The following is a 26086-nucleotide window of genomic DNA, read 5'->3' as shown; positions in this document are numbered from 1 at the left end:
ATTAATCGACACTCTGTAACAGTTAGTGTGAAATGGAATAAAGAGTGTCAGAGTTTTACTGCCTCTAGTGTTCATTTATTTTGGAAACTGCAGTGTACTTATTGGTACGTATTTTGTGTCTTGCTAAAAAGTGCCCCCAAGTATGTTCAAGTTCAAGTTCAAGTTCATTTATTTATATAGCACATTTAAACAGCCACACAAGACAGACCAAAGTGCTTTACAGAACAAGCATATAAGAATAAAAGCAGAAAAACACACATAGAGAACAACTAAGCTAAGATTAATTATAAAATCAAGAAGCAAATGTAGAAAAAAAAAAAAAAAAAAATAATAATAATAATAATAATAATAAGAACAGTCTAAGATAAGTAATCAATATGCTAACGAGAATAGATATGTTTTGACCAGAGACTTAAAAACAGGGAGGTTGGGAGCAGTTCTGATCTCTAGAGGCATGGTGTTCCACAGACAAGGCCCTGCCACCGCAAAAGCACGCTCCCCTCTACGCTTAAGTCTGACACGAGGGACTACCAGCAGCGCCTGGTCGTGGGATCTGAGACTTCTGGACGGAATGTACGGATGAATAAGTTCAGAGAGATAAACTGGTGCTAGGTTGTGTAAAGATTTGAAGACAAAGAGAAGAATTTTGAAATCTATTCTCTGCCGGACTGGTAACCAATGTAAAGATCTGAGGATGGGAGAGATATGGTCATATTTGCGACAATTATGGATGAGTCTGGCTGCCGCATTTTGGACTAACTGAAGACGGGAGATTTGAGAATCTGATATACCGCAATATAGTGAGTTGCAATAATCCAGTCGACACGTGATGAAAGCATGAACCGCCATTTCCAGAGTTATTGGAGTGAGAAAGCCTTTGATTTTAGATAGTAAGCGAAGTTGGTAGAAACCAGAACTGACTACAAATGAGATGTGTTTATCAAACTTTAAAGACTGGTCAACAAGAACACCTAAGTTCCGCACTTCTGTAGATTTAAAGGGAGATAGACCTCCCAAGTGTGGGCATGTGAACTGGGACCTTTCACTCGGGCTGAAAACAATGACCTCGGTCTTATCATCATTAAGGGATAGGAAATTTTGAGCTAGCCATGCCTTCACCTCCTCTAAGCATAGATGAAGAGAGTTTAGTGCTGCAGGATTATTGCGCTTGATTGGAATGTAAATTTGGGTGTCGTCTGCATAAAAGTGAAAAGATACACAGTGTTTCCTAAAAATTGTGCCCAACGGTAGCATGTAAAGAGAAAATAGAGAGGGAGCCAAAATAGAGCCCTGTGGAAGACCACATCTCAGGGGTGCCATGGAGCTGGAAAAGTTTCCCATTTTTACTAAAAACTTTCTGTCAGTAAGGTAAGACTGGAACCATGACAGGACAGAGCCTTTTATGCCCACCCACGTCTCCAGTCTAGCTAGCAGAGTAGGGTGGTCAACGGTGTCAAAAGCCGCCGACAGATCTAGGAGAACTAGAACCACAGTGTCTCCACAGTCAGTGGAGAGATAAATGTCATTTAGCACTCGCAGGAGAGCGGACTCAGTGCTGTGGGCAGTCCTAAACCCAGATTGAAAGACCTCATATATACAGTTATTTGACAAAAAGTGTTGGAACTGATCCAACACGATTTTCTCTAATAACTTGGAAATGAAAGGTAGGACAGAGATGGGCCGGTAATTTTTTAAAACAGAAGGATCCAGTGAAGGCTTCTTGAGCAAAGGAGTGACCGTAGCCACTTTAAGATTGGCCGGAACAGATCCAGTGCTTAGACACTTGTTAATAAGGGATACCATACCTGGACCCACCGTGTTTGTGATTAATTTTAAAAATCTCGGGTGAATGATATCATTTGGGCAGAATGAAGGTTTGAGCTTAGCGCTCACATCCTTCAGTGTCTGGAGGTTAATGGGAACAAAAGCCTCCCAAACACAGGAGGTACGTGGCCTAATAGGGGGGAGAGTTAATTTAGGGCAGATACTGGTCCTTAATGTAGTGATTTTGCTAATAAAAAATCTCTGGAAGTCTTCACATAGAGCATCTGAGGCAACAGACAATTTAGCAGATGGGTTTAAAACAGAATGAATGACAGAAAACAAGACCTTAGGGTTAGAGTGATTGGATTCAATTAAGTTTGAGAAGTATGCAGCTTTAGCTGATTTAGCAGTGTTCTGGTAAGCTGTAAGAGAGTCTTTGAACATGCGGAAGGAGACACTTAGCCTGTCCCGTTTCCATTTGCGTTCGGCCTTTCTACATGTTTGTCTTTGGAGACGAGTGTCAGAATTTTGCCACATATCTGATTTTGGTTTGGGTTTGTGAGGCTTAAGAGGAGCAGTCACGTTTGCTACTTTAAGCCAGGCAGAATTTAAAAGGCTAAGATGCTGATCTGCATCCAGGTCAGATAAAGGTTGGTCCAAGTGCCAGTGAGAGCATAACTCAGTAAAGCACAAGTCGAAGTTTGTGTTGAACTGAGGAGAATAGAACCGTGACATAACAGGATCAGTAGTGGGTTGAGAAAGCTCCAGAAGAGACAGTGAGAATAAAATAGGCTTGTGATCAGAGAGAGGAAAATCAGAGATAACAATATCAGTGACATTAATCCCATAAGATAACACAAGGTCCAGTGTGTGGCCCTGAGTGTGGGTAGAGTTTTTGACCCACTGCAGTAGGTTAAAAGCATCTATTAAGTCAAGAAACTCCTGCGACAGGGAGTTTGAAAGACAGCAGACATGAATATTGAAGTCGCCCAACAAAAGGAAGCGATCATAATTTGTGGCAATGTTGCCAATGAACTCAGTGAATTGGAGTATAAAATCCTTAGTGAAGAGTGGAGGGCGGTATATCACCCCAATACAGATGGGACCATTCCAATCTAGGTGGAGAAGCTGAGTTTCAAAGGTGGGGAAGGCCGTTGCAGGGACCAGCCGGCAGCGTGAGGAGAGAGAGTTATTTAAAATAGTTAAAATCCCACCCCCGCGTCCATTAGGACGAGGAGAGTTAAAAAATGTACAGTTTGCTGGAACCAGTTCTGATAAGGGAGTTAAATCACCGACCTTTATCCATGATTCTGTGATGAACATAAAATCCAAGTTGTGTGATGAGTAGAAGTCGTTTAATAAAAAGGTCTTATTCACCACGGAGCGGGCGTTTATTAGCGCCAACTTAGGTGGAGGAATAGACACGTGAGATGACGGCGCTTTTCTCAATGAGCGCAGATTTTCGTGATTTGAAGTATGTTTATGCCATGAGACCAGGTAAGTGCTAACATCTTGTTAATTAATTTCTTTCAAAGTTGTTATTTACTTTTTACATTTTACACATGTAATGACCCCGGCCTTGCATATGCCTTGCATATGTCACCACCCTAACCCTAACCCTAACCCAGTCCAGATGTATATTTGATTATTTGAATATTCGTTCGGTGGGTTGGCATTCGATTTAACATTTTTAGATTCTAATTATCTTTTTTTGAACATCTGGCATCCCCTGCGAAACAGTCTTTATACACAATTTAATATAGCTGCTTTTTACTATCAGGAGGAACGGTTCCAAGGACAGTTACATTACAGTTATATTTCCACGTGAGCCTGGTATGGCGCAGCATGATTACAAACAGTTCTCAACCCAGAATTCTCGACATGGTTAGACAACCTTGCTTAGCTGTGCTGTTAGAGTGTGTGATGTCACCACCTTGTTGCCTGACTATGTGGAAGCACACAATTTGATCAAACAGCCAAGTAAACTATTCTATGTTTAATATAAAAAAATAAATAAATGTCTGAGACAGTTTGGTTGTCACAGTTTTGGACTTTGGACTCCTGTTCTTTTTGAGTTTCCTTATTTGGTCATGTTCCTTTTCTTGTTTAGTTAATTGATTACTCCCCACCTATTTCTAGTCTCTCTGATTTCATTCCATGTGTTTATAAATCCTGTCTGTTTTGTTCTTGTTTGTTGGTCCTTAAAGTTATGTATGTGTTTGTTATTCATCGTTGCTATGATTAAAATTTAACTTCTTTGGAAATTCTATGTGGTACCCTCTCTCTATTGAAATGTACTGTCACTTTGGTATGTGGAGGAAACATTTGTACTTTTTTTTATAAATTATACCCAGTTGAGGTCAACAGGTGCCCATCTCCACTGTAAACAGTGTTGGTAGGGCACTGCTTCCCCCTCCTGAGACGTCGAACAGTTTGGCAGAATCTCTTCGAGGCCAACCGATAGTCTTTCTCCGTGGCCTCACCAAACTCCTCCCAGGCCCAATATTTTGCCTCCACGACTACCCGGGCTGCAGTCCTGCCGGTACCTGTCAGCTGCCTCCGGAGTCCCACAAGCCATCCAGGCCCGATAGGACTCCTTCATCAGCTTGACGGCATCCCTTACTTCCGGTGTCCACCCCTGGGTTCGGGGATTGCCACCTCGACAGGCACCGGAGACCTTACGGCCACAGCTCCGAGCAGCCGCAGGGACAATGGAGGTGGAGAACATGGTCCACTCGGACTCAATATCTCAAAACTCCTATGGGATCCGGTCGAAGCTCTGCCGGAGGTAGGAGTTGAAGCTCTCTCTGAGAGGGGGCTCGACCAAACGTTCCAAACAGACCCTCACAGTACGCTTGGGTCTGCCGAGTCTGTCCAGCTTCCTCCCCCGCCATCGGATCCAACTCACCACCAGGTGGTGATCAGTTGAAAGCTCCGCCCCTCTCTTCACCCGAGTGTCCAAGAAATATGGCCGAAGGTCTGATGACACGACCACAAAGTCGATCATCGACCTCCGGCCTAGGGTGTCTTGGTGCCACTTGCACTGATGGACACTCTTATGCTTGAACATGGTGTTTGTCATGGACAAACCGTGGTTAGCACAGAAATCCAATAACAGGGTCTACTATCGGCCGAATTCTCCTCTCCAGTACCTTGGCATAGACTTTCCCGGTGAGGCTGACAGAATTTCTAGGCGCAGCCAAGGGCCGGAGAGTGTCCGGTTTGGGAACCATACGATTTTGTCGCTGCTTTTTGCGGATGATGTTGTCGTGTTGGCCTCCTCAGACCAGGACCTTCAGCGTGCACTGAGACGGTTTGCAGCCGGGTGTGAATAGGCTGGGATGAGAATCAGCACCTCCAAGTCTGAAGCCATGGTTCTCAGTTGGAAAAGGGTGGATTGCCCACTTTAGGTTGGTGGAGAGTTCCTGCCTCAAGTGGAGGAGTTCAGGTACCTTGGGGTCTTGTTCACGAGTGAGGGAAGGATGGCAGACGGATCGGTGCAGCTTCTGCAGTAATGCGGTCGCTGTACTGGTCTGTCGTGGTGAAGAAGGAGCTGAGCTGTAAGGCAAAGCTCTCAATTTACCGGTCAATCTTAGTTTCTACTCTCACCTGTGGTCATGAGCTGTGGGTCATGACCGAAAGGAAAAGATCCCGGATACAGGCGGCCGAAATGAGCTTTCTCCGTCAGGTGGCTGGGCGCTCCCTTAGAGATAGGGTGAGAAGCTCGGTCACTCGGGAGGAGCTCAGAGTAGAGCCGTTGCTCCTCCACATCGAGAGGAGCCAGCTGAGGTGGCTCGGGCATCTATTTTGGATTTCGCCTTCCCAGGGAGGTGTTCCAGGCACGTCTCACCAGGAGGAGGCCCCTGGGAAGACCTAGGACACACTGGATGGACTATGTCTCCCGGCTGGCCTGGGAACGCCTCAGGGTCCCCCCGGAAGAGCTGGAAGAAGTGGCTAGGCAGAGGGTAGTCTGGGCGTCTCTGCTTAGACTGTTGCCCCCGCGACCCGGCCCCGGATAAGCGGAAGATGATGGATGGATGGATGGATGGATGGATTATATATTATACCCGTCGTCGCCTTCTGATTTTTTTATATTTCATGTCAAGAGTTGTGTCTTTTTTTCTGTTTTTGAATGAAGTAAATATAAGATAACAAAGGAGTCCCAAAAACAGAAAAATCTGATCATCGTCCATATTGCTGTTTATATTACACCTGCATTACCAAGGCAACGACTGACGCATTTGTATTGCAATCCAAAGAGCACTGTTATAACCAACACAGTCTCACTCCCAACTCGTCATATATTGACACTTGGTCAGGACCACTGATCTATATATAAAAAGATCACTCATCACGTTCTAAACTGCCAACAGACAGTGAAGCCACCAGAAGTGTTCGATCCACCATTTTACGCCATTTGAGTCACAGTCAATCCGCTGACCTAAAATAACCCTATTTGAAGCAAATTAGTCAAACGGGATAAGTTTTTATGCTGTGTGTATGTAAGTTACTGTTTACTTCAGGTCTTTTGGGGCAGGATAAGCAATATATTTAAACCGTTTAGGTGGGTGTGTCTGCTGCACACTGACGACACAGGTAACAGTCCAACACAAAATATAGCCTATTTCTTTATGAATGGAATTATACAAGAATTATTATACATGAACGTATTAGTATCAGAAATTTAGTACATTTAGTATCAGATTTATATTACAAAATATATTACAATGAATAATACAATTATGTTGTTAATTTTGCTCTATAATGAAATGAAAATAAAGCTTTATGTCTTTAAATCCGTACTGTATATAGTCATTTATTTGAATAAATTCAGATTTCAGAACGAACACTTTGTCGTTTGTTTTATATGTTGAGGTTGTGTCCATCTGGTGTTTATCATGTTCATGATGTTCACTACTGTAATGAATGTAGCTTTTCAATAAGTAGGGGAAATTCCCAACATTAAAAAAAAAAAAACTATTTACATAGGGTGTTTGCATTGTAATAATGTACAAGGATACTTCAGATTTATAAACGCTGACTTGTTAGGTGATGTTTTCTCACTAAAATCATACAATTTCCTATTAATTCAATTGAACATTTACGCACACTAGGGATTATCAATATGGTGTCACGGTGGCTTCACTTTCATGAGGGCATGAGCAATCCAGTTCTACCAGAAAGACTCGGGAGATAGAAGGATGTACGAAGCATACATTTATTGACAGCTCAGCGAGCACAATTATAAATTTCTTTGGCGGAAGGCCCCGTCCATGGTTCTAATCTGAGGGTAGCGAATCTGCATTTCCTGCCTGAAGACGAAGGCAGGGGCGCAGCCGACCTCCCTGGAAGGTAAGGACAGGACCATCCTGGTGGTGGGGAGGGTGGAGGTTGTTGTCGCGTTGGCATCTGCGAACTCAAAGATGTGTAAGTACGATCTTTTATACAGGAGTATAAAGACGTGATTGGATAATGATGAAGGTAATTAGTGACAAAGTGATTGAGTCTTCCTGGCAGAACTTAGGCTAAAGCTTCCATTTCTATATTATAGATCAGTGGTCAAGACCCTTTGGTGTAGTTTTTTAACGCTCAATTATTGCCCAATATATAATTTAATCATGACGATAAGCCTTTTGCGTCAACATATTGACTCTAAGGGTTTTTTATTTAAAGCAATGAAGGACCCTGCAAGTTGAAAAATTACACAAAATGGGATACCCTGTGAGTTAAAAAGCGACACCAAAGTGTCCTGACCAAGCATCAATATGTGACGAGTTGGGAGTGAGACTGTGTTGTTATAAGCGCCACAATGGAAAGTGAAACAGAATCCGTGCTGACCGACCTGGATCGGAATGATATAGAAAGGTTAAGAGAAGAGAACCTTTCGGCTTGATAGTGGAAAAGTGGCTTATGAATCACCCATGAGTGAACTTCATGATTCAGTTCATCTGGAAGAGACAAAAATGCTGAAGACCTCAGGTGTGTGGGAGTACTTTAAATTGAGTGAGGACAAGATAAAGGCAGTGTGCCAAATATGTGAATTGAAACTGGAAAACAGCACATCAAGTTTGAAAAATCACCTCAGTTCTGTAAGTAGTAGTATATTGTTGGTATAAAAAAATTAGCTGCTTTTATCGTAAGCGGTGAACAACATTAAAACATTAAATAGGAACCCATCAAATTTAGCATGCCTGGAACTTACACACACACACACACACAAAAAGTAAATTCTACTTCACTCCACAGACATGCAAAAAAATAAGAAGGAAATAAGCAGTCACTAAAACATTTGTTTAGAAAAAAAAAACCTTCAGCTACGCTGATTAAATAAATATAATTTCTATAACCTAGAAAATAACCCTCCGCTTCAAAGATGTTTTAGAAACAATATAAAACTTAGATTCACTGCTTGTCTGTTACATATATTACTGTAAACACAATATCTATCTGACCAAAAAAAATTAAAAATCAACATTTCATTCTCTGCTGATCAAAGAATCACAATTAATAAATTATTTTAACCTTCTTCCATGTGTTTAGTGAGTTTAGTGTTTCATAATCAGTGCTTCTAAATTCTAGAGTCATGACAATTATGAGTAGTAAGATCTAGATACCAGCTAAAGTGGCCTATTTTCTAACTTGCACAGTCAGGAACTGACTAATAATAGAGGCCCTATAGTCTTTAGTCTTAGTCTAGTATAAAAGCACAGGTGACAGCAGTCAGCCAACAAGCAGAATCAACCTTAGCTTTCCCTTGTGGAACTACTAAAAATCAGCCAGCGCAAACATGATGGGCAAGGTAAACTTAATTCCAGCAAAAATGTCTACATATTTTAACTCCAAAATAAAATAATCTAATTTGTTAACTTTAACTTGCTAAAATTAATGTTTAGGTCATCTTCTATGAGGACAGGAACTTCCAGGGTCGCTCTTATGAGTGTATGGGTGACTGTGGTGACTTCTCCTCCTACATGAGCCGCTGTCACTCTTGCAGAGTGGAGAGTGGATGCTGGATGATGTACGATAATCCCAACTACATGGGAAATAACTATTTCTTTAGGAGGGGAGAATATGCTGATTACATGTCTATGTTTGGAATGAACAACTGCATCAGGTCCTGCCGCATGATCCCTATGGTGAGCTCCACAAATATTCTTATATGTTATCAATTCAAATTTTCTTAATGAAACATTCAATTTATACTGATTTGGAAACATTAAGTTGAATTTTGGGACAATTAATGAAATAAAAATGGTTACATTCAGAATGGTTATTTATGAGGCAGGACTATAAAACAAACTGACTTATTTTCCAATACAGTACAGGGGATCCTACAGAATGAGGATCTATGAGAGGGAGAACTTCATGGGTCAGATGTATGAAATTATGGATGACTGTGACAACTGCATGGACCGTTACCGTATGCCTCACTGCCAGTCCTGCCATGTGATGGACGGCCACTGGCTCATGTATGAGCAGCCCCACTACAGAGGCAGGCAGTGGTACTTCAGGCCTGGAGAGTACAGGAGCTTCAGCAATATGGGTGGCATGAGATTCATGAGCATGAGGCGTATCATGGACTCATGGTACTAGTTTTCTAGTATTTACTTCTAGTATTTCTTAAATTGTTAATAAATTAAATTTCTCTAGAACACAGTGCGTTGAAAAATCATTAATACCGCTGACATTTCCACAAATAGTCCACAAAACACATAATGAGCAAAACTAGAGCTGGGCGATATTGAGTTTGTGTGATATATTAATATATTTTACTTAAATGATATGGAATGAGGCAATACAATTTATATCAATATACAGAGGTTTGAGATAAGTGAGAAGATAATAATATTTGCAGCAGAGAATATACTAAGCTATATATATATATATATGTTTGCCGATTCGCCTCTTGTACATTCCTGTGTATCTTAATATTTAAGACTATACAGTATAATGCACATATGCACATTTGCCTCTTGTACATTCCTGTGTATCTTAATATTTAAGTCTAAAGTATACCTTCATGCACATTATTATCTTTTTTATATATATTTTATCCTTATATATATTTATTGTTTACTTTATTTCATTCTTTTCACTGCTGAATAAGAATCTTGAATCTCCCCATCATCAGTAGTCATGGGGCTTATTTTATCATATTCATGTAGAATAGGAATGGTTAACTTCGGTCCTGGAGGGCCACTGTCCTTAAGAGTTTAGCTCCAACCCTAATAAAACTCATTAAGGTTGGAGCTAAACTCTACAGGATTGAAGTTGCCCATCTCTGTTGTAGAATATCAGCCCAATGTACAGTAGCTGAATAACTGATGTTGGTACAGCGCTCTCAGACAGAAAGAGTTTGAAAAGACTCGTGTGAAAATCAGCATGACTCATTTGTGGTTGCAGGTCTCTGGTCACACACACACACAAAAGAAAAAACCCCTGTGAGCATGTTGATATCAGGTGCATTTTAAAAAAAAGTGTGAAGTGACATACAGCCAAGTATGGTGACCGATACTCAGAATTTGTTCTCTGCATTTAACCCATCCAAAGTGCACAAACACAGCAGTGAAAACACATAACGTGCACACACACCCGGAGCATTGGGTAGCCATTTATGCTGTTGCACCCAGGGATCAGTTGGGGTATCAGTGCCTTGCTCAAAGGCACCTCAGTCATGGTATTGAAGGTGGGAGAGAGTGCTGTACATTCACCCCCCCCCCCCCCCCCCCCCCCGACCCCCCACACACACCTACAATTCCTGCCTGCCAAGACTCGAACTTGCAACCTTTGGATTAAGAATCCAAACCGCACACATCACAAATTCAAACTGATAGCTCATACCTATAAATTTTTAGACATGTTCAAAAATGATCGGGAGCTCGGGAAGTTCTTGTAAGGTGATTTTCATCTGATTTTTAGCCGAAATCTGATTCTTGCGACTCTTTTTCAGGTCGGGACGATTTTCAGCATTTTCGTGCATTGTTTGTTGTGCAGTGTTTTTTGCAGTGTACAAGGGGAAATGAGAGGCAATTAACCTCTCCCGACCAGCAATCGGTTGGTCGGATGGATTTCTGGCATGTCAGAAATTTTGGTCGCCCCTCGTGAGGTATCGCACTATTGAAGCAGGGCTACAAATCATTTTATTGTGTTTCCCTCACTTGCGCATGCGCGAAACCATAAACGAAACCATAGTGACACAGGTTGTAGTGTGGACTGAAGAGATGGAGGGAAAACTTGTGGAGTTACGGCAGAGAAAAATAAAAATAAAAGAGGGATGAAAACTGCGGGCAAAAATGTACGCACGCAGCATTCATGAGCATCTATTTTTGAGCATATATTTGTGAACAGAGTATTATTCATAAACATTGGTCTAAAGATCATCATGTTACAGTGTAAAGAATCATATTACTTTTATATCATATTGTTTTATATTCCATAGAGCATAAAAACATCCTCACCTAGTAAATGTGTTCAAGTTTATATCACGAATAACATGTTATCTAATTCAAATAAGAAAAGTTACTTATACTCAGCTGGATCGAGCCACGCATTGCATCATATTCTTCTTCTGATGTAAATACAAGGTTTAATCCTCACAGTGCGTCTTCTTTAAAAATTGTAAAGTAGCTTAGATGAACTTGATGTTTAACCAGGTGATGGAAAAGGTTTACATGTCTCACATGGATGATTATTGTATGAATAGCTTGCGCTGTGCATGGGGTGTGACCACATTACAGATAATGAGTTTAGACTGGAAAGTCTGTACCTTGGTGTTGGTTTCACACTGACTACTTTATCAAAGAATATTTGTTTTTCTATATAGCTTAGTTCATTAAAAAGTACACACTTCAAGCTTTCTATAGACATATTTCTTATATCTGTTTGTCAATTACTGCTGAGTTTTGGTTAATTTCTTTGCTCACAGAAACCAATATGGCAGAAAGCACACCTTTTTATATTTTTATTTATTTTTATTTTTTGCTTTATTTTGCAATAAACATTTTGTGAGTGAACACAAAATAAAAATTGACTCTTTAGAGTTTTGTATTACTGATTTGTGAGTGATTTGTGTTCCTTATGCCTTTATCAGGAAAAAGGCAACTAAATGCAACGGCATGCTCACCGACCTAAATTTTATTTAAAAATAAAAAAACACTCTCCAGTATTAACAAATATTTTCTTGATTTAATCTACTGCTGTGAGAACGAGACTACTGTACCAGTCACACAAACAAATTCATAATGTTAGCAAACTTAGTCTTATTGGAAAGCACTTTGGTAAACCTAAGTTGTTTTAAAATGTGCTATACAATTAAACAAAACAAACAAACTGTTAGGAATCCGGTGCCTGCCCTTCTGTCCAGGCACCAACAAATGTCACTAGCCACCACATGGACATTATCAAACTAAACCACTATGAACTCTCATAACACACAGACTATATTATACATCACCTCAAACTACATTTCCCATCAGCCACTTTCCTAATCGCACTCTCACCTGATAACACAGCTGCATTCAATTTACTCAGCCTACTTAAGCCTTGGACTTTCACCCACTCAGGACTGAGTATCGTATAGCATGCATCACACTCCTGGTGTTGTTATTCTACCACACATTATCAGTGTTTCTTTCCCTGCCTGTCTTTCTATGGTTTTGATTTTTGCTTGTGTACTTTGGATTGACCTTTTTGTCTTTCCCTCCAGACACTGTTCGCCGATTGTTGACCCACGTTCTCCCAAGGACTATTCTTGTTTTGCCCGTGCCATACCTGTTTGCTATTGATTCGACCCTGCCTGTGTTTGACCTTGTTATCAATAAAGTCCCCAAATGGATCCAAACGACTCTTGTCTCACCTTCCCCGTAACACAAACAAACAAGGACAGTTTGTTGAAACTGCTGAATGAAATACCTATCTATACCTGGAACAGTTACAGTTTTATTTGCATTCATTTGTTATTTTTAAATTGTTTTCCTTTATAAGAGCATTTTCATGATTCTGCCTTTGGTTTTACCAATCCAACAGCAATATATATGTGTATATATATATATATATATATATATATATATATATATATATATATATATATATATATATATATATATATATATATTGTGAGCCGTGTCCCGGGCACCTATCAGCGTCGCCCTGGCAACAGAGGAGATTCACCTGCACACAATCACCGCGGGCTAATCGGTCCCAGCTGAAGACACTCAGACGAGGACTTCAAAAGCTGCACCTGAGAAGACACGGGTGAGAAAGCTCTCCAGAAGAAAACCAGCTAATGTTGTTATCTTTTATCTCTTCAGAAAGCGAGTGACCGACCAGCCCGCCACCTGAGCACCGGACATCGGCCGGCAAACAGGATCACGCGGCACCGAGGACGAGCACCGGACACTTCTGGCACCTTCACAATCACAACCACAAATAAATACAACCTCCAGGGCTTTAAACTTTCACTGCAGCCTGCTTTGTGATTCTTCAGCCCTCGACACTGGTGGAGAATGCGGGCAAACTGCTGAAGAATCACCGGCCCCACGATTCCATTAACTCACCGGTTTGTTTTTGTTTTTTTCCCCCTCCTCTGTGTTTCGTCAGGCGGTGACTCCTCCCCCAGCCATGGAGGAACTCCTCAAACACCTGACGGAGATCTCCGCTTCGCGACTACCCAGTGGGTCCCGCTGCCGGATCCCCGCACTCAAGCCACCCAGCTCCTGCCGAAGATGACTGTCCACGACAAAGTGGAACATTATCTGGGCATGTTCGAGTCCGTAGCCACTCGAGAGGACTGGCCCCGCTAAAGTTGGGCACGGATACTGGGCCCGTTGCTGACAGGGGAACCCCAGCAGGCCTATTTCTCCATGCCAGCGAGCCAAAGAGAATCATACGACGAACTACGGAAGGAAATCCTGGACCGGTATCTGTATGCCCTGCCACGGCCCCTTCGGCAGGCTGCCGGAATGAGGAATCCGCAGATCGTAGGAGATCTCGTCGAGGCAGTTGTGCTAGCGGAAGCGACATTACGTCGAGAGGCTGGGGAGCAAGCACCGCCGTTTCCCCGGAGGGTGTACCAGGAGCAACGCACGCCAGAGGGCACCCAGCGCACAGCCAGCAGGTCGGCGGTTCCTGGTGGACAAGATGAACCAATGCCAACTGAGCCACCGTCCTCACCCAATCGCCCCTGGCTGGCAGGCTGTGCAGTTCATCTGGAACCACCGTGAGGGGCACCCCAGACCGAGGTTTTCATCAATGGCCATCCGTTTACAGCTCTGTTGGACTCCGGGAGTGCAGTAAGCCTGGTCCAGTCCTCCATATTTTTCCCCAGGGGTGGGAACCAAAGCCCGCATATCCATCACATGCATCCACGGTGACACCCAGAGCGTATCTACCCGAGTGGTGACTATCTCCACGAAAACCGGCACCGTGGTCAAGGACTTGCCGGTACCCGTACTGCTGGGGAGAGACTGGCCAGGCTTTGATCAACTACTCACCCGAGTTACCCAGCCTGCCAGCCCTGCCGGGAGCCTCCCGAAGAAAAAGGACCTCCGCCGAGCTCCCCGACGGAACCCTGCCCTCCTAGCCTCGGACAGCGCCCGAGATGGTGAGTCCCCCAAAAGTTCTAACCTTTTTTATGATGTCTTCCAACAGGTTAGGGGTGGGGGAAAATTTGTGGAGGAGCAGCTCGGGGATGATCGGCTAAAATACTGCTGGAAGTAAATAAGGGTGGTTGAGGGAAAGGAGGTCCATCCACCACCGCACCCGACCCCACACTTTGTGGTCCAGAATGGCCTGCTGTACTGTGTCGCGCAGCGGAGAGGGGAGGAGGTGAAACTGCTGGTGGTCCCACACACGAGGACACAGATGGTCATTGAGCTCGCCCATTCCCATCCGATGGCTGGCCACCTGGGGGCGCAGAATACTACCCAACGGATTCGAGACAAATTTCACTGGCCTAGTATGGATGCGGATATCAAAGGATCCTGTCAAGCTTGTCCGGACTGCCAACGGACATCGCCACATACTCCTCCCCCAGCTTAATTCCGCTCCCTATCATCGAGGTGCAATTTGAGCGAATAGGAATGGATTTAGTAGGGCTGCTGCCAAAGTCCGCCCGGGGGCACGAACATATATTGGTCATCATGGACTATGCGACCCGGTACCCCGAAGCCATTCCATTGCTCAAGGCTACCTCCAAGGCCATCACCCAGGAGCTCTTCCTGCTGTGTAGCTGGGTCGGCATCCCCCGAGAGATATTGACCGACCAGGGCACCCCCTTCATGTCCCGGACGATGGCTGACCTCTGCAGCCTCCTTAAGGTAAAGCAGCTTCGGACCACTGTCTACCACCCTCAGACCGTTGGGCTGGTCGAAAGATTCAACCAGACGTTGAAGCGGATGCTCCGTCGCGTGGATGCGGACGACCGACAGGATTGGGACCAAATGCTGCCGTACGTCTTCTCCGGCATCCGGGAAGTCCCCCAGGCCTCCACAAGATTCACACCATTCGAACTGCTGTTTGGACGGTAGCCCCGTGGCCTGCTTTATGTCGCCAAAGAGGCCTGGGAGCAGCAGCCGACCACCCATCGGACCACGATCGAGCACGTGAGGGAGATGATGGAAAGGATCGACTGCGTAATGCCCCTCATCCGGGAACACCTGACAGCAGCCCAGGAAACACAACGTCGACGATACGACGGTGCGGCCCAACCACGGGAGTTCCAGCCAGATGATTACGTGTTGGTCCTCGTCCCCACGGCAGCATGTAAATTCCTCGCTAAATGGCAAGGCCCATATATCGTCATGGAGAAAGTGGGGCCCGTGACTTACAGAGTACGCCAGCCTGGACGATGGAAGGAAAGTCAACAATACCACATTAATCTCCTGAAGCGCTGGGAGGGAACGAGGACTCAGGCCGCCGCACTCGCCGCCATCTCTCCCGTCGTTTTTCATCAGCCCCCAACTGTCGGCTGCCCAGAGGACGGAGCTCCAACATCTGGTCGGTCAACTCTCTGTGTTCTCCCCACGTCCCGGGCGGACCCACATACTTCAGCATGACGTGCTTGCACCTCCAGGGACCATCGAGCGACAGCTGCCCTACCGAATCCCGGAGGCCCGGCGACACGCAGTCGAAAGGGAGGTTCAGGAGATGCTGAAGTTAGGGATCATCGAGCCCTCCCGCAGTCCCTGGTCCAGTCTCATAGTCATGGTCCCAAAGCCGGATAACGACTTCCGCCGCCTTAATGAGGTCTCCCAGTTTGATGGATACCCGATGCCCCGTGTCGACGAGCTGCTGGAGCGGCTGGGGAGAGCCCGGTTCATTTCCACGCTCGACTTCACCAAAGGCTACTGGCAGGTACCGTTAACAGAGCCCACCAAAGCCAAGACCGCCTTCTCCACCCCCAGTGGCCACTGGCAGTACCAGGTTCTCCCCTTCGGGCTGCACGGGGCTCCAGCCACCTTCCAACGGTTGATGGACATCGTGCGGAGACCCCATCAGGCTTATGCAGCGGCCTACATCGATTATGTCGTCATCCACTCGGAGACCTGGGAGGACCACCTGGAGCGGCTCTGGAGGGTGGTCTCGAACTGCGGTGGGCTGGGCTCACCACCAATCCCAAGAAATGCCACCTTGCCCTACCTGAAGCAAAATACCTCGGTTTCCGGGTGGGACAGGGTTCTGATCCGTTCGCAGGAGGGAAAAGTGGCAGCCATCCTCTTGGCCCCGAGGCCCACCTCCAAGAAGCAGGTACAGGCCTTTTTGGGATTGGCGGGGTACTATAGGTGCTTCATACCTAACTTCTCCTCCCTAGCGACAGCCCCGACAGACCTAACCAAGAAGGGACAGCCGGAAAGAGTGAGATAGGGAACCCCGGAAGAAGAGGCGTTCAAGAGGATAAAAGCACCGCTCACGTCTGAACCGGTATTGCGCACCCCTAACTTTAACTGTCCCTTCTTGTTGCAGACGGACGCATCCGACACTGGGTTGGGAGCTGTGCAATCCCAAATACAAGATGGTGAGGAACACCCGGTGGTCTACATCAGCCGAAAGCTGTCCACAACGGAACAACGGTACGTGGCGGTGGAAAAAGAGGCGCTGGCCGTCAAGTGGGCAGTCCTGGAGCTGAAGTATTATCTCCTGGGACGGAAATTCACCCTCATCACCGATCACGCCCCTTTGTAATGGATGGCCCGGGCTAAAGATACCAATGCCCGGGTGACACTGTGGTTCCTGGCGCTCCAGGACTTCCACTTCGACGTGCGACATCGAGCTGGAACCGCCAACGCTAATGCGGATGGACTCTCCCGCCTGTGGACAGCTTTCGCAAGTCTGTCAGGTGTGATCCCACCTGCACACAATCACCGCGGGCTGATCGGTCCCAGCAGAAGACCCTCAGACGAAGACTACAAAAGCTGCACCTGCACTATATAAATATATACACAGGGGGAGAGAGAGTGCTTAGTCTACAAATGTTATGTCAGCAATTAAATTGACAATTATATTAAGCATTTGATTCAACTAAATTAATAATAGTTGATTTAATAGTTATAGCAATATCACATTATAAGGAGTATGATATGGCTCTATATTAGCACTATAAGTGTGATATTGTGTTTATACAACAGTTCAACAGGACAAGGGTGTAAAACCTTAAAAACTGCTCTGGTGTGGGGAACTACTTCCTTCTACCACAGAATCAAATCTAAATTTCAGAGTTTAACAGATGAACCTAAACCTCAGTTACTAATTTTGAAATAAATTACCAGCGAAGGAATGCTGAGTTGCTTACTACTGTTATTTACATCAATTTCCAATATCATAGTAAGACTTCAAAGGATAAACATTCTAGAAACCAATCAATGAACAAAAAAGACACAATTTACATGACCAGGAGGTAATCTGAAACTAACCTGATAAGAAAGTAAACTCTAAACACTATAGTATTCCAGATTCTTTAAAAATTTAAGACTCATGACAAAAGTGATTTTGAACATCTAGATGCTAGCCTTTAGCTAGAATAAGTTATTTTCCATTTTGCACAGTCAGGAATTGACTAACAATAGAAGCCCTGTAGTCTTTGGTCTTAGTCTAGTATAAAAGCACAGGTGACCACAGTCAGCCAACAAGCAGAATCAGCTTCAACTTCTCCTTTGTGGAACTACTGAGAATCAGCCAGCGCAACCATGATGAGCAAGGTAAACTACATTCCAGAGTTTCAAAACAGAGTACAAATTATTTGATTTGATATAATTCACTTTATATCACTAAAATATTAACTTATCTTTAAGGTCACCTTCTACGAGGAAAGGAACTTCCAGGGTCGCTCTTATGAGTGTATGGGTGACTGTGGTGACTTTTCCTCCTACATGAGCCGCTGTCACTCATGCAGAGTTGAGAGTGGATGCTGGATGATGTACGATCATCCCAACTACATGGGAAATCAGTATTTCTTTAGGAGGGGAGAATATGCTGATTACATGTCTATGTTTGGAATGAGCAACTGCATCAGGTCCTGCCGTATGATCCCTATGGTGAGCCCAGTTAAAAAATGTATTTCTTAGTTTGCAATACAACTTACAAAAGTAAAATGTATTTCATTGTCCTGTATTCATTTTTACAGTTTCTGTTGCTTCTGCTTGATAAATTAGAAAATAATGCCCTTTTCTTCCACTACAGTACAGGGGATCCTACAGAATGAGGATCTACGAGAGGGAGAACTTCATGGGGCAGATGTATGAAATGATGGATGACTGTGACAACTGCATGGACCGTTACCGCATGCCTCACTGCCAGTCCTGCCATGTGATGGACGGCCACTGGCTCATGTATGAGCAGCCCCACTACAGAGGCAGGCAGTGGTACTTCAGGCCTGGAGAGTACAGGAGCTTCAGCAATATGGGTGGCATGAGATTCATGAGCATGAGGCGTATCATGGACTCCTGGTACTAGAATTCTAGTATTTCTTAAATTTTTAATAAAATAATTCCTCAATAAAATAATTACTCTACAACACATTGTGTCTGACAAATCATTAATGCCACTAATATTTTCATGTCTTATCAATCACAAAATAAAAATAATAAATAAATAAATAAATTTTAAATTTAAGGTTTAAATGAAGAAGGCTAAAATATTTTACATATATTAGTTACTTAAAGAAACATGCTATTAGAAACCTGAAAAGTGCAATGTGTCAAGAACAGGGCCAGCTGTTGGATTTGTAGGGCCCAAGGTAGAATCATGAAAATGAAAATTAGGAAAATCACGATCAACGATTTTACCTTTATTCTTTGTCATGTTGGTTTTACTATTTTACAAGTTGTCTGAGCAGTACAGCCAAGCTAATTTCCCTAATGATTTTTCTAAGTTTTGTTGTTTTAGTGACATTAAAGTTATAGTTCACCCATAAATTTAAATTATGTCATCATTTACTCATTCTCAGGTTGTTTTAATCCTGAATGAGTTTCTTCTGTTGAACGTAAATGTTATTTTGAAGGATGTGGGTAACCAAACAGTTGCTGGTCTCTGGTGACTTCTATAGATTTTTTTTTTCTATTATCAAAGTCAATGGGGACCAGAAACTGATTGGTTAACCACACTCTTCAAAATTTCCTTTTCTGCATTCAGCACAAAAAATAAAAAATAAAAATAATAATAATTCAGTTTTGAGACAATATGAGAGTAAGTAAATGACAGAATTTAAATTTTTGGGTAGACTATACCTTTAATAAGAAGCGGCAGCATGTTTAGTACTATTAGTATTCTGTCATTTTAAGACCTGCATATCTAATATACAGGCACGCATCCATTTTTCTTTCAACTGTTTAATTTTCACTTTAGACATAACAAGTGTGTTTATATGTAAACATTGTGTGTTTTTGACAGTATTAGTGCTATCAGATGCGAAAGATAATGTAGTCCAATAATCAGGCACTGTTCGAAAGGCTTTTTAGTCTGTGCACGCTCAGAAAAAGTGCATGTCAGAACAGGCAAGGCTTTAAAGCACATGCAAATAGTGTACTTTTGTAATTGCAAAGTGCAGTGTCCTGTGAGTGTAACTCTACCACTGAGTAAACATTTGATGTAAATGTAAGTCCCGTTGGACAGCACAATGAGATGGAGTCGCCAAAACTGCAACTGATAAGAAGATGCTTTAGTGCAATATTACAATATGTCTTCAAAAGCAGATTTTGGAGAATTGTCCACAATCAAAAATTGTGATATCACACAATCCTACCTTCACCTGTTTAGAATTGGCATTATATATATATAAAAAAAACACATTCACAGAAACACCACACATAAGATTAGTGATTCATTCTATATAAAAATGTATGTACAGCACCGGCCTATACAGCAAGTTAGAAAGGCTGTGTAACCTGACAAATACCAGCATTTCAATATTAACTCTGTGTATTTCTTACATATATCAGAGAAATGTATTCATCATTTATATTAGTAATCATGTATGCCAGTATTTATATATTTGTTCCTTTGCCATGCTTATCGTTCCCATGATTCAACTGTTTAGTAAATGGTGAATTAAATTCAACACTCAAACTATCCACAAGTGTCCTGAGCGTTAGTTCATTGGAAGCTTCATTATATTTAATAACAATAAATAGCAAAGACAGATTATTATAGAATATCTACCATTCAAAACTACTAAAATATCATTGGTATCAGTAAGGATCCTAAGGGTTTTAAGATTTATTCACATTGAACTGTTCTTTAGTTGTAAATCCCAAAAAGCTTTCATTATGCCAAAGAGGCATTGTGAGGTTCAAAGTGTCACGGGAGGAGCACAAGACAGACACAGTGGGCGTGGCGTCAGGCCTCGGAGAGGCTTTTATTCACAGAAATCATAAAACAAAGGGAATAAAAGCCTCTCCGAGGCCTGACGCCACGCCCACTGTGTCTGTCTTGTGCTCCTCCCGTGACACTGGTGGAGAATGCGGGCAAGGCGGAGCCTAGACAGCGCAGTTGGGAAACATCTGGTGACGTCACTCCCTCCCGCTTGCAAACGTTCGTGAGAACCCAGACTGGGACGGAGGAAAACTGGGGACAGCCTCCCAGCCACACAAGGGGTAAGTGACTTTTCCATTGTCATTTTACCCTGTGGTTGGTTGAGGCTGTCACTAAAACCCGGTTTCTCTGTCCCTGTTCTGGTGCGCTGCGAGAGGGAGGACCGCCCGGAGAGGAAGCCCCGCCCACTCCGACCGTTTGGAGCCTGGTTGAGGATGGTAGCACTCACGTGTGGGCGGCGCCCTGATGACGGGGATGTCGCTTGGGAGGGGGAATGTGACGAGTCAGCTGCCTCCTCCCTGATTATCACCGGCACCCCCGTCCTAAATCGCCGCCCTTCACCAGGCTCCCGACTGGAGTGGGTGTGTGAGAGGAGGGGCGCTGGACGAGTCAGGGCTGGCGGCGTGTGATGGGGCACACCTGAAGGAAGTGGAGCCTCATTACCGCCGCTGTTTAAAAGCCCAACGCGCCTCTCCTCAGGGGACCGGTCTCTTCCCCGTGCATGCACACTGGTGTCCTCGTGGGTCCAGGAAGGGTGCGTTGAGGGACTCCCGCGCCACCAAGACGTGAGCTGCCGGACCCGCGATCCGGATGGGAACCGCACCCGTATACACGGCCGACGGGCCAGGATGCCTGGTGAAGGGCGGCGATTTAGGACGGGGGTGCCGGTGATAATCAGGGAGGAGGCAGCTGACTCGTCACATTCCCCCTCCCAAGCGACATCCCCGTCATCAGGGCGCCGCCCACACGGGAGTGCTACCATCCTCAACCAGGCTCCAAACGGTCGGAGTGGGCGGGGCTTCCTCTCCGGGCGGTCCTCCCTCTCGCAGCGCACCAGAACAGGGACAGAGAAACCGGGTTTTAGTGACAGCCTCAACCAACCACAGGGTAAAATGACAATGGAAAAGTCACTTACCCCTTGTGTGGCTGGGAGGCTGTCCCCAGTTTTCCTCCGTCCCAGTCTGGGTTCTCACGAACGTTTGCAAGCGGGAGGGAGTGACGTCACCAGATGTTTCCCAACTGCGCTGTCTAGGCTCCGCCTTGCCCGCATTCTCCACCAGTGTCACGGGAGGAGCACAAGACAGACACAGTGGGCGTGGCGTCAGGCCTCGGAGAGGCTTTTATTAACAGAAATCATAAAACAAAGGGAATAAAAGTGGCCAAAGGGGGGGAGTGTCCAAAATAACAGGGAATCTGGTGTCCTCGTCGTGCTGCGGGATTTGTGTAGGTCGGGCAGTGTTCATCAAGGAAGGGTCCAGGCAAGGGGCGGAGTCCGGCGGCCGCACGCGCTCCCCTCCTTGGTCCGGGGCGCGAGGGGCGGCGGCTTCTCCTAGCGGCCGCGTCTCTCTCGTTGGCCGCGGCGCTGGTAGGGGATGGACGGCCCGGCATCCTGGCCCGTCGGCCGTGTATACGGGTGCGGTTCCCATCCGGATCGCGGGTCCGGCAGCTCACGTCTTGGTGGCGCGGGAGTCCCTCAACGCACCCTTCCTGGACCCACGAGGACACCAGTGTGCATGCACGGGGAAGAGACCGGTCCCCTGAGGAGAGGCGCGTTGGGCTTTTAAACAGCGGCGGTAATGAGGCTCCACTTCCTTCAGGTGTGCCCCATCACACGCCGCCAGCCCTGACTCGTCCAGCGCCCCTCCTCTCACACACCCACTCCAGTCGGGAGCCTGGTGAAGGGCGGCGATTTAGGACGGGGTGCCGGTGATAATCAGGGAGGAGGCAGCTGACTCGTCACATTCCCCCTCCCAAGCGACATCCCCGTCATCAGGGCGCCGCCCACACGGGAGTGCTACCATCCTCAACCAGGCTCCAAACGGTCGGAGTGGGCGGGGCTTCCTCTCCGGGCGGTCCTCCCTCTCGCAGCGCACCAGAACAGGGACAGAGAAACCGGGTTTTAGTGACAGCCTCAACCAACCACAGGGTAAAATGACAATGGAAAAGTCACTTACCCCTTGTGTGGCTGGGAGGCTGTCCCCAGTTTTCCTCCGTCCCAGTCTGGGTTCTCACGAACGTTTGCAAGCGGGAGGGAGTGACGTCACCAGATGTTTCCCAACTGCGCTGTCTAGGCTCCGCCTTGCCTGCATTCTCCACCAGTGTCACGGGAGGAGCACAAGACAGACACAGTGGGCGTGGCGTCAGGCCTCGGAGAGGCTTTTATTAACAGAAATCATAAAACAAAGGGAATAAAAGTGGCCAAAAGGGGGAAAGTGTCCAAAATAACAGGGAATCTGGTGTCCTCGTTGTGCTGCGGGATTTGTGTAGGTCGGGCAGTGTTCATCAAGGAAGGGTCCAGGCAAGGGGCGGAGTCCGGCGGCCGCACGCGCTCCCCTCCTTGGTCCGGGGCGCGAGGGGCGGCGGCTTCTCCTAGCGGCCGCGTCTCTCTCGTTGGCCGCGGCGCTGGTAGGGGATGGACGGCCCGGCATCCTGGCCCGTCGGCCGTGTATACGGGTGCGGTTCCCATCCGGATCGCGGGTCCGGCAGCTCACGTCTTGGTGGCGCGGGAGTCCCTCAACGCACCCTTCCTGGACCCACGAGGACACCAGTGTGCATGCACGGGGAAGAGACCGGTCTCCTTAGGAGAGGCGCGTTGGGCTTTTAAACAGCGGCGGTAATGAGGCTCCACTTCCTTCAGGTGTGCCCCATCACACGCCGCCAGCCCTGACTCGTCCAGCGCCCCTCCTCTCACACACCCACTCCAGTCGGGAGCCTGGTGAAGGGCGGCGATTTAGGACGGGGTGCCGGTGACAATCAGGGAGGAGGCAGCTGACTCGTCACATTAGTAATAAGTAGAATGAGTCCAAGTGCTGGATAAAATGTGCTTTGAATTAATAATCCAGGACTGGAAAGCCAATAAACTAAATCAAACATAAGGCTGCTATAATCATGATTACTGTCATTTTATTATATATATATATGATTTTTTTTATCAGAATTATTTCATTTTCACATAAGCACAAATCAAGAGAATGTCAAGATTTGCTTGCAGATTTAGTCACCACAAACAGACCAAACGTGTGAAAGAAAACAGATAAACTGTATTACACTTTCATTCGAGAAGAATTCATCTGTATGTAGACTGCTATAGTGTGACTCCAAGTTGCATGTTTTCCAGTATTTTCAGTGCACGCAAATCTTGTTCCATAATGTAAAGAGAGTGTGTTCACGTGGCTTCCAGGTTGGGAATATTAAGTAATACACTGGGCAAAACACATTTTATGAGAAAAGCTTGTTTCAGGTTAATTAACCCAAGGGCAAATATCACAGAAACTTATACTTGATGAATCAAGAGATACAGAAATTGTGATCACAATTAACATACGAGTCATTGTGAAGGCCTAGTCAAACCATTAGCAAAATTATGCCAGTACACCCAACAATGCTACACACAAATAATGGAAATGTGGGTTACACAATAGAGTTAATTTTTTTTTCAAAAAAAAAAACAAAAAAAACAAAAACCTTAAAATGTACAAAATAAAGGTAGTTTAAGTACAAAACCAAAAGTGACAATAAAATGGGTCTCTGATGAAATTAAAGTTGGACTAAAACTGGATCAATCATGGTCCAATTATTGTGTAGTACTTCAACTGAAGGTGGGCCATCAAAAGATAGATGCCTATGAGCATCATTTTAAAAAGAGTACCAAAGAAAAGAAAAAAAAAGAATGACAAAAAAAATCTGAAGACAATGAATGGACACTCTTTGTTTAAGTCTTTTTTTAGTGTTCCATGTTCAAGTTCTTTAATTTAGCAAATACAAACTCAAAAAAAATCTAGATTCCCAAAAATGTGAGAACAAAAATTTACACACTATGCAATAGCTATAATGGCCTCCATTCTAACCTGCACAGTCAGGAACTGACTAACAATAGAGGCTATGTAGTCTTTAGTCTTGGTCTAGTATAAAGGTAGGGGTGACAGCAGTCAGCCAGCAAGCAGAATCAGCTTCAGCTTCTCATTTGTGGAACTACTGAGAATCAACCAGTACAACCATGAGGGTAAAATATTTTCCACATCCTATTCTATACAGTTTTTCTTAACTTACCATAATGTGGTATTTACTACAACTAAGAGATTGACTTTGAATTTTCAGGTCACCTTCTATGAGGAAAGAAATTTCCAGGGTCGTTCTTATGACTGTACCGGAGATTGTGCCGATTTCTCCTCCTACATGAGCCGCTGTCACTCTTGCAGAGTGCACAGTGGATGCTGGATGATGTACGATCAACCCAACTACATGGGAAATCAGTATTTCTTTAGGAGGGGAGACTATGCTGATTACATGTCTATGTTTGGAATGAGCAACTGCATCAGGTCCTGCCGTATGATCCCTATGGTGAGCTCCATGAACCTGTTGATGAATTTATTAAGTGATGATAGACAACAGTCTTACATTTATTTCAACAATTTATTTTGAAATCCTTCAGCTTAAAAAGCAACATAGATTCTTTCAGAATGATGATCTGTGAGAGACAGACCTAAATGGATGCTAAAGATATATGTTTACATATGATAACGATTCTTCATGATTAATTTATACATAACTGCAGCATTTTCTTCCACTACAGCACAGAGGATCCTACAGAATGAGGATCTACGAGAGGGAGAACTTCATGGGTCAGATGTACGAGATGATGGACGACTGTGAAAGTGTAATGGATCGCTACCACATGTCTCACTGCCAGTCCTGCCATGTGATGGACGGCCACTGGCTCATGTATGAGCAGCCCCACTACAGAGGCAAGATGTGGTACTTTGGCCCTGGAGAGTACAGGAACTTCAGCAATATGGGTGGCATGAAATTCATGAGCATGAGGCGTATCATGGACTCCTGGTACTAGTGTTTCAATAAAATAATTTCTCTACAACACTAAACCTTGTGCCTTCAAAATCCTTACTGCCGCTAATAATTTGCATGTCTAAACAAAAACGAATGAATTAAACAGACTCACAAATGAAACATATTTTTCTCATTTACAACCAGGTTTAAATGAAGCAGGTTCAAATATTTTGAATTAATAGTCATTTAATGAAACATGCTATTAGAAACCTTTAATCCTCATAGAGCAAGTACAATGTCCAGAGAGCAGGACCAGCTGTTGGATTGGTAAAACCCAAGGCAGAATCATGAAAATGCTCTTTTTAAATGTACATAAATGTACATATACAGGAAAACAATTTAAAAATTACAAATGAATGCAAATAAAACTGTAACTGTTCCAGGTATAGATTGATATTTCATTCAGCAGTTTCAACAAACTGTCGTCCTTGTTTGTTTGTTTGTTTTGTTTAAT

At 44.6% G+C, this 26086-nt stretch overlaps 3 protein-coding genes across 3 annotated transcripts; all 3 read left to right on the top strand.

The window, feature by feature from the left end:
• The first annotated feature begins 8494 nt into the window (after positions 1-8494).
• Positions 8495-9357, top strand: LOC128019759 (gamma-crystallin M2-like). Its single transcript, XM_052605958.1, has 3 exons — positions 8495-8563; positions 8658-8900; positions 9085-9357. Exons 1-3 carry the CDS (start codon positions 8552-8554, stop codon positions 9355-9357), a joined length of 528 nt encoding a protein of 175 aa, XP_052461918.1. The 5' UTR covers positions 8495-8551.
• An 8529-nt stretch (positions 9358-17886) lies between these two features.
• LOC128019757 (gamma-crystallin M2-like) lies at positions 17887-18763 on the top strand. Its single transcript, XM_052605957.1, has 3 exons — positions 17887-17957; positions 18051-18293; positions 18439-18763. Exons 1-3 carry the CDS (start codon positions 17946-17948, stop codon positions 18709-18711), a joined length of 528 nt encoding a protein of 175 aa, XP_052461917.1. The 5' UTR covers positions 17887-17945; the 3' UTR covers positions 18712-18763.
• Positions 18764-24727: 5964 nt separating this feature from the next.
• Positions 24728-25678, top strand: LOC128019764 (gamma-crystallin M2-like). The gene is made up of 3 exons (XM_052605964.1): positions 24728-24790; positions 24886-25128; positions 25361-25678. Exons 1-3 carry the CDS (start codon positions 24785-24787, stop codon positions 25631-25633), a joined length of 522 nt encoding a protein of 173 aa, XP_052461924.1. The 5' UTR covers positions 24728-24784; the 3' UTR covers positions 25634-25678.
• The last annotated feature ends 408 nt before the right edge of the window (positions 25679-26086 follow it).

The sequence above is a fragment of the Carassius gibelio genome, chromosome A9 (genome assembly GCF_023724105.1).
Source record: "Carassius gibelio isolate Cgi1373 ecotype wild population from Czech Republic chromosome A9, carGib1.2-hapl.c, whole genome shotgun sequence".
NCBI lineage: Eukaryota > Metazoa > Chordata > Actinopteri > Cypriniformes > Cyprinidae > Carassius > Carassius gibelio.
This window is presented reverse-complemented; position numbering and strand designations above follow the sequence as displayed.

What these genes read in the sequence shown, in the direction of transcription:
- LOC128019757 (XM_052605957.1), top strand. An exon ending in CCTGCCGTATGATCCCTATG is followed by an intron (nt 18,294 to 18,438) that starts GTGAGCCCAGTT and finishes CTTCCACTACAG; the next exon opens with TACAGGGGATCCTACAGAAT.
- LOC128019759 (XM_052605958.1), top strand. An exon ending in CCTGCCGCATGATCCCTATG is followed by an intron (nt 8,901 to 9,084) that starts GTGAGCTCCACA and finishes TTTCCAATACAG; the next exon opens with TACAGGGGATCCTACAGAAT.
- LOC128019764 (XM_052605964.1), top strand. An exon ending in CCTGCCGTATGATCCCTATG is followed by an intron (nt 25,129 to 25,360) that starts GTGAGCTCCATG and finishes CTTCCACTACAG; the next exon opens with CACAGAGGATCCTACAGAAT.